The sequence below is a fragment of the Corvus hawaiiensis genome, chromosome 9 (genome assembly GCF_020740725.1).
Source record: "Corvus hawaiiensis isolate bCorHaw1 chromosome 9, bCorHaw1.pri.cur, whole genome shotgun sequence".
In the NCBI taxonomy this organism is placed as follows: domain Eukaryota; kingdom Metazoa; phylum Chordata; class Aves; order Passeriformes; family Corvidae; genus Corvus; species Corvus hawaiiensis.
Genome location: NC_063221.1, coordinates 9,428,343 through 9,442,274, shown reverse-complemented (window position 1 = coordinate 9,442,274; position 13,932 = coordinate 9,428,343). Strand labels below are relative to the sequence as shown.

Genomic DNA, 13,932 nt, shown 5'->3' with positions numbered 1-13,932 from the left:
GAGTCTGAGAGAGCTAAAATGGATTTTGGGGGTGCTGAGTAGGTTTGAGGCGGGTTGGGAGTGCTGGGATGGTTTATGGTATACTAGAAGGGGTTTTAGTGACACTAAGGTTTTAGAGGGCGCTGGGAGGGATTTGGGGGTGTTAATGGGGTTTTATGCCATTACCCCCAACCATGTGCCCAGCAGCACATGGTTGGTACTGGGGAACACCTCAAGAAAACAGCGTAAAAGGACCAGAGGGAAGAGCAGGAAGCTGTGTCAGAGAGGTTTAGGCTGGATATTAGAAAACAGTTCTTCACCCAGAGGGTGGTCAGGCTCCCCCAGTTCAGTGGTCATGGTCCCAAGCCTGTCAGAGTTCCAGAAGCTTTTGGGCAACGTTTTCAGACACATGGTGGGATTATTGGGGTGTCCTGTGCAGGGACAGGAGTTGGGCTCGATGATCCTTGTGGGTCCCATCCAACCTAGGATATTCCGTGACTCTGTGATTCTTTCAGAAGCTGTGCATGCATCTCACTCTTTAGGCTGGAGAGAAAATCTCCTGCATCCTGGATATAAAGCTGGGGGGGAAAAAGATAGAAAAGTATCTGCTTCATAAATCACAAAAGTGCTCCTTAATTCTGATACAAGTAAGCCATCAAAAGACCATAGCAGAAAAAGGTCATTAGGAAAATGTTGCCTGTAAATCTGAAGAAGAACAAACAGTAATGCCATGGAGCACATCCTACATTACCCTGCAGAATTTGGGATCTTGGAGCTCAGTTTGCTCTGTTTGCTCACCTGAGCAACTGCACAGTTGCAGCTGGCATGCGATCTCTCTGTGCTCTCTTCATGTTCCAGGTTAATTTCTTCTGCTCAAACACACAAAAACTGGGAGCATACAGTTCCCAGCAGAACCAAACAGACTGGTACCCCCTGGGGAATAATGACTACAGGATTTGAGGCCTGGAAGCAAGCTCTCAGTGACTTATTCTAACCTTGGATACTCAGAATTTTCTTAACACTCTCCAACACTGGCAGAAAACATTATTCCATCCTAAATCTGCAAAAGGCAGAATTGGGTCATTTTTCCTCCTGTAAGTAACATGTGCTGAGACTGACAAAACAGACTATAACCCCAGCAGCCTATAGAATTCCCTGTTTCAAGATGTTAGTGATGTCCCCATGTCTGTCAGAACAACTCAGCATGCAGAGCACCACGAGTGTATTTATAACATTTCACATACGCTGTTGAAATAGTCTAACACACAAATGTGCGCTACAACACCCAGAAACATGGTGAATTATAGCAAATATTTATTTGTCAATGGGTGTAGAGTAATATTTATGTATTTAGAAGACAAAGCCATAATAAACAGTATAATTTCCTGAATTGGATTTGGAATATTACTGGAGCTACAGCTCATGAAAATTGGAATGGGACTTAAAATGCTTCCAGTGGGCCAAGTCCCGTTTCCATACCTCATCCAAAAGCCCCACTGTACCCGCTAAACCAGTGCTACCTCTTCAGAAACACATCCTGTACATCTGCTGCACTACAAATAATACTTTTTTTCAGTGAGACACAGAGCCACTGCGTTCCAACGATACCACAAAGCCCCTCATTTCAGTTCTGCTCCATTCTGGGAGCAGGGAATGGTGTGGTGCACAGTCAGCTGCACACACGGCTGCAAAGAGATTTATTTGCAAGTTTCCAGAAAGCGTTGTAGTTCTGGTTTCCTTTTTCATTTAAGGCTGCCTTCACTGGGGAGAACACTGAAAAAGAAAGCTGAGCGAGAAGGAGTGCATTCATTGGCAGTAGTTCAGCAGGGACAAGCAGGATCCCTGCGGGAGCTGGGTGTGCTGCTGCGGAAGGAGGGAACAAAGCAGGGAGAGAGGCGGTCACGCCCTGCTGAAATCAATGCAGGTATGAAACAAAGGATGGAGCGGCACAGAGGTGCTGTGGTCATGTTCTGGCAGGAACAATGCAGGTAAAGGGAACTAAGCCAAGGGAATGACCCAAACCATGACCCAACTTTGTGTCAATAACCCCCATATGTGCTCGTGACTAAAATCAAACTCCACCTAAATGGGAAACTATGTCAGCCACAACTTCACCTTCTCCCCTCCCTCACTGAAAACAATATAAATACGGCTGTAGTGGGGAGGGAGGTCAGAGGAGACTCTATCTCTGTATCCTGGCACTGTCAGAGGGCTGTACCTATCTGCTCCCCACAGGGGCCGCTACTGGGTAAGACTCCATCCCTCGGCTATACCGGGTGCTTGCTTGGGAAATTCGGAAAGCCAGCCTGTGTTGTGTTCGTACTCTTAGTGCTACATTGGCATCTCCCAGCTGAACGTGCTTGTGGCTGGCTGTGTTGTTCATATTTCATGTGTTCACACATACTTCTGCACACAGGCTACCCACCACCAGCACAGAACTACAGAGTGGTCTGGGCTGGAAGGAATTCCAAAGGTCATCTCGTTCCAGTGCCACACCGGCTCTGCATGTCTGCTGCCGAACTGGCCACGGCTCAGAAGCTAACCCCAGCTGTCCCAGCCCCTCTGGTATCCAAGGAGCAGCTGGAATGCCACGGGGTGATTTTCTGCTAAATTTAATACAACAGATATACTGATTTTACTCTTAACATGACACTTTCATTACAAGTTTTAACTGTGAGTTTACAAAACAGTTCCCACAGTTTGCTTTGGGGATCACAGTGACATTATTAACCAGCATTTATATCAATGAATCAGGATTTGATATGCAACTATTTTCATGTGGCATTAGATACCTAAGAGTTTATCAGTTTTATCACAGGAGATTCTGCTAGATAATCACCTGAAATGAGAAAGCAAGTTACCATTTAATAAAGTGAAAGGATATCACATAGGTACAATGTTTCAATTGCATTTTCTCACTGCTTTAACAGGTTACACTGACGAAGGTATGTGGGGGTGAAATAACAACATTGTTGAACAGCTCTTACTGGGCAGACTGAGGAGATAAAAAAACCCAACACCTCCACATAAAGTAAAACCTCCACTTTTTTTTTTTTTCCCCCCAGGAGCCACTAAAAACATTCCACACATTACAGGATTAGCCAACTCTGCTAACACAAATTCCCAGGTACCAGGAGGAATTCTTCATCCCCCACACGTTATTTCCTCCGTTCCAACGCTTCTGTTTCACGGGTCAGTTTCTGACTGAAGAACTGCAAGGCAGGAAAGAAGCGTGAGGAAGAGCAGGCAACTGAAACGCGGACGGAGAAGAGTTAAAGTAAGTTTTACACTGGACAAAGCAGAGGCACCGCCGAAACCCTCGCACCTGGGAGTCGGCCGGGCAGGAGGCCACACTCCGGTCTCCCCGATTCTCCCCGCAGCAGCAGCAGCTCCGGGGCCCGGGACACCCAGCCCCTCCCCGCGCCTCTCCGACCCCGTCCCCGGAGCCGGCCCGGCCCTCAGGGCGCGCAGGCAGCGCGGCGGGCAGTCCCGGGAGGCGGGGCGGGGGCCTGCGAGGAGAGGCGGCGGACCGCCGTGAGGACTGCGGGGAGCGCCGCCCCTTCCTGCTGGCGCCATGGCCCTGCAGGGGGCGCTGCGCCGCGCGGCCGCGGCCTGGGGGGGGCGGTGAGTGCGGGCCGGGGGCGCCGGAGCGGGACTGGGATCGCGATAAGGATCGGGACCGGGATAAGGACATGGTCTGGTACAGGGACCGGCACCGGACCGGCATAGGGATCGGCACTGGCAATGAGACTCGCAATGGGATAAGGATCGGGATACGGATAGAGATAGGGATCGGGACCGGGACTGGGATGAGGATCGGGACAGGGACCGGGACCGGGACGGGGACAAGGAGAGGGATGGGGACCGGGATCGGGACAGGGACCGGGACAAGGCCTGGGTCCGGAGCAGGGAGCGGGAGAGCGGCGGGGTTCGGGATCAGGATGAGAGCAGGGATCGCAGCGGGGCGGCGTGGCGCGGCCCCCGGCAGGGCAGGAGCGCGGGGCTGCTGCCGCAGCGGGCGGGGCCGCGGGTGTCACACGCGTATCGCACGGGCGGTGTACCGGGTGTCACACGTGTATCGCACGGGCGGGGCCGCGGGTGTCACACGCGTATCGCACGGGCGGTGTACCGGGTGTCACACGTGTATCGCACGGGCGGGGCCGCGGGTGTCACACGCGTATCGCACGGGCGGTGTACCGGGTGTCACACGTGTATCGCACGGGCGGGGCCGCGGGTGTCACACGTGTATCGCACGGGCGGTGTACCGGGTGTCACACGCGTATCGCACGGGCGGTGTACCGGGTGTCACACGCGTATCGCACGGGCGGGGCCGCGGGTGTCACACGTGTGTCACACGCGCGCGTGTGGCTGTCCCCGGCGGCACGGAGCGCTTCCCGAGTCACGGCGCCGCCGCGCTGTCCCGCAGCCACCCCGTCCCGCTGCTCCCCTTCCTGCGGGCACCTGAGAGCCTGGGTGGCTGCGGGTGCTGCGGCTCAAGTGAACTGGCATGGAGAAGTCAGTTAAATATCGAAACGAAACAGGGCAATGTGGCGTTTCGCTGAAAGCTCGAGTACCTGACTGTCGTTTCTTTTTTGTTCTAGAATGGGGAACAGCCAGCCCGCTTCTGTGGGATTGTCTAATGATGCTGCTGTGAATCAAATACAGGTTAACATTATTTATGTGGCTTTTACTGATTTTCAGCATTTATAAAAGCCAGTTATTAAACATTTTCTTATTTATACAAAGAAATATTGTAAATAGTTCTGCCTGTTGAACCTGGTACTATGTTTATTATGGTTATCAAGTCATGCTGGCAGTTTTGTTTATCCACAGCCCTGGAACCTGATCCTCCTAGGCTGCACCCACTCTTATGTTTTTTCAGACCTCTACTCAAATTCGGTGCTGCTGTTGACATTGGGAATAGAACCTTGTAAAATTACTGATAGCAAGTAAATTGGTTTTTTTATAAATGTATTGATACTAAATGATAGCCTGAAATCCCCTTGAGTTTACAGTACAGTGATAAGGGTATGTCTTCAACCCACTGCTTTTGGTCACTGTGCTCATCACTGGAACATCCCAAGTACCTTACAGACAGGGAAAACTGTCCTAAACAATCCAGGGAGATGCAGCAGGTTGGGCAGACTGCAGAACAGAATTGTACCACACACTCCACCATCCTTGTGCTCAGTGTGGCGCCAGGTGCAGGTCAAACCTGCCTTCAGAGGTGCTAGCAGAGGTTTTCCTGTGTTTGTTACTCTAACAGTGGGATTTTAACTTGTGTGTTAGTTTTCATGACTGTTAATAGTGTTCAAGGTGCACTGGCTTGAAGCTCGCTGACTTTTAACTTTCTTTTGAGCACACAGGACATTATTTCACACAACTGTGTGGTGATTTTCTCTAAAACAACATGCCCATACTGCAAAATGGCAAAAAACCTGTTTGAGGGTTTGAATGTGAATTACACAGCTGTGGAACTGGACGTGAATACAAATGGAAGGCAGTTCCAAGACATTCTGGAACAGATGACTGGTGGCAGAACAGTGAGTATATTCATTCTCTTACACATAAGAAGTAACAACTTGGGCTACACACATCCCTCTTGGGTTAGATCCATAGCAAGTCCTTAATTTTTTTGTGATAATTAAATTTAGGATACAAGCTCCTTAATTAGATGCTGCAGGAGGGTTCTGTCTCTTCTTCTAGAGCCCCTCTGGCTATCCCTCAGTTATCTTTTCCATACTGCCACTGAAATAACTGAAGTATCAAAGCCATTTTTCATTTGTGTATTTAAACCATTGTGTTTAACACTTGTATTTTATTTTATATAGTTTCACTTGACCCAATTATTGGAATTTATTACAATCACCTACACAGGGACTTCATCCCACTGTGGAGGGGCACACAAAGTTTCCCATGTCTGTAAATACTATGGAGAAGTGTGGGTTGTACACTAATATTATACACACATCTAGAAGAACACAGTAATTGTGTGTACTGGAGTCCACATGGGCTTGCTTGAATGTTTACCTTTTTTCCAAGAAGTAACTAATGCAACTTTTGTTTTCTTGATAGGTCCCAAGAGTGTTTATCAATGGGACTTGTGTTGGAGGTGCAACAGATGCTCAAAAGCTTCATGAGGAAGGCAAACTGCTTCCTTTAGTTCATCAGTGCCAAATGAAAGCAAATTACTGAGCAACCATCTCTAGCTTAGCTTCGTCTTCCTTTGTATGAACAGAATTTCAGATGAATTCAGAAGATCACAGACACATGCACTCGACAACCTCAAGCCATGGCTTTCTGAATCACAGATCACTGACAGACTTTATGGACTTGGCAAATTACTTGGTGTCCTTGCCTCAGCTTTCCCACAACCCAGATGGTCATTAGCAACCATTATGTAACTCTTGGGGCTCCTAGTGAGACAGTGATGTCATTTCATGGCGATTCCATCCTGCTCCAGGAAGTCCAGACTCTGCAAAAAGAATCCTGTGGGCTTTGCTTTCTAGCTTTGTCTCAATAAATTGTCAGTTTAATTTAATGGTTTCTTTAAATAAAATTCTTCTCTGTCAAACTGAGATGAAGGAAGTGTGAAGCAAACCCATTTTGTAGTGATATTGGTGTGTGCATGTCTGCCTCTCTTGTATTCCAGCACCGGGTCACCCAGCTCCCAAATCGTGTGTCCAATGGAACAGAAAAGGGAATAAAGATTCTGGCAGCTTTAGAGAGCGACAGCTTTCATCTTTACTCTGCACTGTGAGGTACCAGTCTGTACTGTCACTCGGGAATGTCCTTCCAGGGGCCAGGCAGCTCGGGCACTCAGCTGCAGCTACAGACTACACTACAACCAATCCAACAAGAGCATCAAACATAAGACCAAGGGAAGTGGGTCTAATATGCATAGAGTTTATTTAGTACTTAAATTCTACAGTCAGAATGCAGTTTACTAGCCATTTTAACTTTCAGTTAAATGTCTAAAAGAAATGACTAAAATTCCATAGTTTCAGTACAATGTACATCCAAAGCCAGACCAGGCAATGCCAAGACTCTTGGTTATTTCAAAGAAGTTCATATGCAAGTAGAAAATTATATCCCATTCTTCAGTTAAAGGGACCATTACACAACTAAAGGTGCACACATTAGAATAAAAACATTAGTCAATGAATTTTTTATTCACATTTTGTGAATTAAGACTCCTGTTATTTCCATTGCTTTCAGCACTCCATGTACCTAAACTCCTTTTTCCCCCTCAAGGGAAGAAAGCATCAACCTTTAATTCCAGCTAACTACAAGGACTACAAGAGTATCATTTAAACTTGACAGCTTCACTTTTGTGATGCAGGTTTGTACTAAGTTTAAACTGCATCATTTGTAGAAAGTCTTTAGTATACAGTTGCCTGCATTGTGCATCTTTAATGTGTAATCAGCTAATTAAACACACTGACCTTGTTTCATTTTAATTATTGCAGCTTACTGTATGGTGCTAGGACACAGTCATCAAGGTAAACACACAAATGTGCACCTCTCTCTGAATTTACACTTAATAAAGCAATTTATTTTGCACATACAGTCATAAGAATACCAAGTATTCTTTTTCTCTGCGTAGAATTCTTCAGCCAGTGATGTTATTTTCAGAAGCTTAACAATAATTTTGTCCCCAAAGCTGATAAACCCATCACATAAAAATAACAACAATAGTATGCAAAGGAATTTTTCAGAGACCTTTTCATTTTGTTTAGGGGCTTGTTTTTTTAACCAGTAGTCTAAAATAACCCTTTGAGTTCCAAGTTCTGGAAATCCCAGGGCACTGTCACTTAAGGCAAATTCTCTTGCAGCTGTTGAAACAAGCTGTGTGCCTGCAGATCCAAGTGAGTGCCCCTTCATTAAATAAGATTTAGCTTAAGGCACCCAAAGGGTTAATTATGCTTCTTTTTAACAGTATTAAGGCTCCCCATCCAAACAGTTTTTCATTAATTGTGTATAATTCCATAGAAAGTAGCAGCAAGACAGTGCCTTTGTTACTGGATGGCACAAAGCCATATTATGTTTAAGTTAATTAAACATGATATGGCAGTTCAAGTGTGGTTCTACTCTAGCAAAAAAAGCCCCCAAAATTAAGAAACTCAATAATAGTAATTAAAGATTTCCTTTTTTTTTTCCCCCCCAGCATTGTCTCCGGGACAAAACTGTTTATCTTAAATTACGCTTGCTGTGGGATCTGAATATTAACATGTATCCACTAAAAGATCTGGATACCTGCACATCCAGCTTAAATCCCATGCTTCTAAGAAGCACAAGAAGCTGGAAACAAACACTGGGTTATTTAATGAAGCACACAGAGCTGTGAATGTGCCCATGTGTTGCTTTTTAAATACAGAATTATTTTTAAAGAGTAGAGCTGCACTTTCACAGGAGAATGAAAAGACATTTCTAACTACTTGTGCTTAACTCTTAAGCTGGTAACATTAGGAAAACAGCTATTTATACTTATTTGTTAATGAAGCATTTTTTAAAGTTCTCAACATACCACATACATATGCAAATATATATATATTTAAACTTAAATTCAGAATGCAGAAGTACCTAAAGAAACCACACTTTACAGTATCAAAATCATAAATCCAGATATGTAAGCACACATATTTAAAGACACCATACCTTCTGCTGAAATTAGCTCATCTTTTGTGATTTCCCTCAGAGCAGCACATCCATAAAACACTGTCCTGGACAGTGTTTTACCTTTCCCCCAGAACTCTTGCTCAGCCATTTGTACACTCTGCTGTGTCATGGGAAGATGAAATCTCTACCATTCCAGCAAGAAAGTAATGGGAATAGCTGCTTACAGCATATCTGTGCACTGCAAACCACTGCAGACAGCAAAACAAACCTAGAAACTGGTGGAACTTCAGAGAAACTAAAGAAAAGGATTAAAAGCAGAAGCAAGACAAATGATTCTTTACTTCTACAGCCTATTCTTTGAAGGCTTTCTCTAGTCAATACTGCAAAGAAGCTGTTTATCCAGAATATTAAATGTTTTCCTAATTTTGCATGACAGCAGTTTGATACTGTTTAACAGAATGAAAAGTTTCAAATCACTGAACTAATTCTAGAAATAAACTTTACACTTGAAAAGCCAGTTTGAAAAGCCAGTTTTAAGAGGCTACTTTTTTCAAATAAAGCCATTCACGGGCAGATGTTGGATTTTTGTAAATAAATATAGTATACTTTTGTCACTGATTTTTACACAGTGCTTTGCCAAAAATCTGACAGATACAGAAAATTAGATTTTTGGTATGAGATTTATATAATTCAAGAAAAGAAAAAAAATGTTCATTTTTTAAAAAGTTAAGATAAATACTATACCATCAGTCCTGATGCAGGGAGCTAAGTGAGCACACTCAGTGATAGCAAGAAGGCAGAAGAACAGGCAAAAAAACAAACAAAAAAAAAAGGAATGGATGAGAGCTTGTGAAAAAAGATTCAAGTATAGGCCTGAGGTGACAAGATGGAAAAGGAGAAAAATCCCCAACACTAACAGAGAAAAGGGTAAAGCAAAAGAAGAAGAAACAAAAAAGAAATGGAACCAAAACTAAAGCTTCTGTTATGGTGGCTGTGAGCTTGGGACAGGGTTAAGCAGCATTTGCAATGCAGACAAATATTTCATAGTGTTTCTACAGACAGAGCCATTATTAAAACACAGTTCCCAAACTGCTGGTGTATTTTTAAGCCAAGAATATGTACTTTGTTGAATAGCCTTTTAAAGCCATACCCATTTATGGGCACCAGTTATCAACAGCAATGTAAAAGAACATAAACCCCCTTAAGATTTATTGTTTAACAGTGGTTTTAAGCAGCAAGGTATTTTTGTGCCAGTTATTAGCAGCCCTCACACAGTGGGCATTTAGACTGGCCCTGCTGACCTCAGAGCTACACCTACCTTTAGATTTCTCTTTTTTGAAACACAGAGGACTGAATTCTACAAGCACCTCGAACTCTCCTACTCCTTGCTCCAGGTCTAAAATTCCTGACATGAAATTCTATTTCTTGGCAAAATTATTATTGTCATTACTGAATTTATTACACAATGCTGATGTGCTCACTGCATTATTTTTAAAAACTCGAGAGCCTCCTGCCCTCTCCACATTGTCGATTGTGTCTCCTCCATGAAGAAACCTGACCTTTGATGGTCATTCCTTACAGAAGAATGTTTCACCTCTTCTGTGCTTCCAGCCACGACATGCTTTTCTTCTTTCTTAAAGCTAAAGTGCCTGAACATTAGGGCCTTAGACAGAAAAGTCTAATGCTCCAGAACTGTCAAGCGGGTCACAGTGAAATGGCAGTCAAACTGAAACCAGTTAACTCTGTTAGGTATCAGGAAACCTGCATTTGCCTGGTCTACAGTTGCACTCTGCATTTAGACTTATTTTTACTCAGTATTTTGAATAAAACTAACTAGCTTTAAACTTCTCCCTGCTCAATGTTTACTGATAAACTGCAGTGCACAATTATAGCCCCTTTTCTGCTTTTCCAGTCAGTGTTCCTCCAATGCAAAGACCACTATTAATTTGAAAGTCTCCTTTTTGGTGAAAGGGTAGGTAGTTTATTGTACACTGAACTAAAGCTTAATCTTAGCAACTTTATCTTAGCTCACGTTTTTTATTATTTTTGAAGCATTACAGTAATGCCTCTTTACATGTCTAGGTAGTGTTTTGGAAATTATCAGTTTAATATCTAAAGACTAGAAACAGGACAAATGCATGTTATGGCAAATGAGTCATGCTGTCCCCTAAAATTCAGTGTATGGGCAGATAAAAACGATCCAGTCTATGGACAAGGAATATGCAGCATCATTCTTCTATGCCCCTTACTGGAAGAGAATGACAAAACCAGAAAGAAACCCCCAGAAAGGTCCACATACTATAAAATTTCAGCTGTCAGCATTTACTTCAGTTTCCCCTCTCTGCGCAAATCTTGAAGGAGGAGCAGATGACAACATGGTCTCATCAGTGCTGCTTTTACATCGCACGAACCACTGAGAACATCCTATTTCTAACAAGGTCTTTAGCCCAGAGATACCATAAATGTTTAGGAGCACATTCTGTACCCCAGCAGGGATGACCACCTTTTATCACTGGTCACAGCTATCCAGTGTCAACAGATACAGGGAGCTACAAATTCTATTAGTCCTACTGAAAAGTTCATCTTCACTTCCACACTCTAGTTCAAGGAATTGCATTTTAAACTGGACTGCTTCCAACGATGCAACACCACTATAACCATTCATTCGATCTGTTAGTAACTACTCTAATTTTTATTTGCAATAAGTTTACTTGAAAGTTACTTGAAACACCTGTTTTAAGTTTTCATTTTATATTTAGTCCAAAATATTTCCTATTACTTCACAAATACTACTCCAAATAAGAAAAAGTACTTGCAAAAGATGCTCATCTATCAGTTATTTTCAACATCTCTAGCTTAGAAGGAAACACCTAATCAGATGTTTGACTATTGTGTCATTTAAAACACATTACTACCAAACCCAACCCCCAAACATCAGTGCATTTACTTGAAATAATTATTAACATGTATTGAGCAAATGAGTTTACTCGCCATATTCATGGTGTTTTGCTTAGACCCTAAAAATGATGCGCAATTTTTCAAGAGAAATGGCTGATTTTCTTTTTCCAAACTCAAAAGTGCTACGTCTCAGCCTTCGTAGGAACACTTGGTTTGCTCTAGAAGTCACCTGAGGAGCTGGTGGCAGTCCTGTGTCCTCCAAGCATTCTGTCAGAGCAGTGATTAATTCAGGAGTGATACATTCATGTTGGCTGAAAGGCAACACTCTACCCAGCAGTTTTTTAAACCCTGCTTTAATGTCAGGAAAGGCTTCCCTCACTGCATTGATCATGCATTAAGGGAGAGCGTAAGTAGCAGAATACCTTCAGTAACATGTAACATCCTATTTTAGCACCAAAAGAGATATCCTTGCTACAGAATGCAAGCTTTGAATTTATAATCGATAGGAATGAGGCATAATGAAAAGTGTTACAAGTACCAAAAGTATAGTAGGAACTTCCATTTTACATTTAAAAGCTCGGGTTTTAGGCAGAAAAATATGGTCTTACATGTCATTCACCACTATGGGTAAACGTGGCATTTTTATAAATCATAATTATTTTCAAATTAACATCAAATTCACTGTTTAAAACAGCCAGCTTTAGCATAAAAGAGGCTGACATACATCTGTTTTAGAGAAAGTTGTAAAAGCATCACTAAAAAACCTTTCTAATGTTTTAAGAATGATCTACTAAAGAGATCTTTTAACTTCCCCCCTATACACACATATATAAAACACAGAATTAAATACATGTACACACAAATTGCTATCAATTTCTGTTCCAAAGTGGTAGAATACTCACTGTCTTTCTCCTTGTCACACTCTTACTATCAGACTAAAAATAAAGAATGAAGAATCCAGTTTCAATCACTTCCTAAACAAGATTTTGTGAACATGAAGGAGGCAACTGTACAGTTCATAAAAGTTTTTAAGAATTGGTCACTATAAACTGGAGGTAGTTTTGAAATATGTTAGCTTGAATTAATTTATGAAATCAGAAGTAACACTAATCTACAAAAAGATTTTTAAAAATGAAATACTCTCCTGTTAGGAAGATTGTTTCTGAGTCACGGAATACATTCTTCTGAAAAAAGGAAAAAAAAAAATAGCTTTTTGTTTCTGGTTGTTCCCACTCAGCTTCGGTGAGCAGGCCAAGACACATGCACTTGTTGGTCTTGCTCACTGAAAGTGTGCTGATGCTTCTTGAAGTTGTGACAAGGACTGAATGTGACATCCCAGTCATTTCCAAGGCCTTTTTCTACTAAAAACAGTTTTTAGAACTTCCTGTAAAGCATTTGAATTCTAAACTAGTGCTTTTGAAACTGTATTGTGCAGAAACTGCCCCTCAATTTATCTAAAGAGATATTTCCTCCTGAAAATCCAGATGATAATCCAGAGAGAAAAAGATTAGCATGAGCTCTTGCACTTTCAGTTTTATCAGTATAAAATGTCCCTGGGTAACTTTTACACTGTATCACAGTCACATGGTCTCAACACACACCAGAAAAAACAACTTTTGTAGCTTTTAACTGTAACCACGGAAACCACTGAACATTAGTAACACTTAAAATACAAAGATTTAAAAAAGCCCAAAGAAAATTCCCTCTCAATGAAGTTGCTGTTAAATTGCCATTATTAAACATACTAAGCCCATTTGTTTCCAGCCCCATTTTAGAAGTAACTCATGAATTTATACTTGCAAATAAGCATTCCACAGCAACGGGGGAAATTAAAAATCTCTCCATATTTATAATCTACTATAAATGAAATTAAATTATATACTATGTAACCCTGTAACCACTTTTAGCAAACTTCTGTTATTTTAAATTGTGTGCAACAGGAAAAATAAAAAAAGAGATTCCTCATCTGCTTTTCTTGTTTTCCCTTCACAAAAAGGTAACAAAGAATCACAAAATCATGATGGTTGGAAAAGAGCTTTTAAGATCAAGTCCAACCATCAACCCAACACTGCCAGGTCCACCGCTGAGCCATGTCCCTAAGCACCACATCAACGCGGTTTTGGAACACTTCCAGGGATGATGATTCCACCACTACCCTGGGCAGCCTGTTCCAATGCTTGGCTGCAAAAAGGATTTGAGGTTCAGCCTCACCAATGCCCAGTACAGGGGGAACAATCCCTGCCCTGGGCCTGCTGCCACACTATTCCTGATCCAGGCCAGGATGCCCTTGGCCTTCTTGCCCACCTGGGCACAGCTGGCTCTTGCTCGCCCACTCTTGACCAGCACCTCCAGGTCCTTTTCCACTGGGCAGCTTCCCAGCCTCTCTGCCCCAGCCTGGAGCACTGCATGGGGTGGTTGTGACCCAAAGGAAGGACC

General features: G+C 42.9%; 1 protein-coding gene and 1 long non-coding RNA gene across 3 annotated transcripts; one reads left to right on the top strand and one right to left on the bottom strand.

The window, feature by feature from the left end:
- Nucleotides 1–1,276: 1,276 nt before the first annotated feature.
- LOC125329908 lies at nucleotides 1,277–3,451 on the bottom strand. The gene is made up of 2 exons (XR_007205303.1): nucleotides 3,305–3,451; nucleotides 1,277–3,191 (listed from the first exon to the last, which is right to left on the bottom strand). It is a non-coding gene; the product is annotated as an uncharacterized LOC125329908 (long non-coding RNA).
- A 75-nt stretch (nucleotides 3,452–3,526) lies between these two features.
- On the top strand, nucleotides 3,527–6,557 carry GLRX2 (glutaredoxin 2). 2 transcript variants are annotated; one of them, XM_048312402.1, is made up of 4 exons: nucleotides 3,527–3,603; nucleotides 4,575–4,644; nucleotides 5,346–5,522; nucleotides 6,055–6,557. In XM_048312402.1, the coding sequence occupies exons 1-4, from the start codon at nucleotides 3,554–3,556 to the stop codon at nucleotides 6,172–6,174; spliced, it is 417 nt and encodes a 138-aa protein (XP_048168359.1). In that variant the 5' UTR covers nucleotides 3,527–3,553; the 3' UTR covers nucleotides 6,175–6,557. The 2 variants fall into 2 exon arrangements, with proteins under 2 accessions (XP_048168359.1, XP_048168361.1); XM_048312404.1 differs by lacking the exon at nucleotides 3,527–3,603 and adding an exon at nucleotides 3,635–3,679.
- Nucleotides 6,558–13,932: the final 7,375 nt, after the last annotated feature.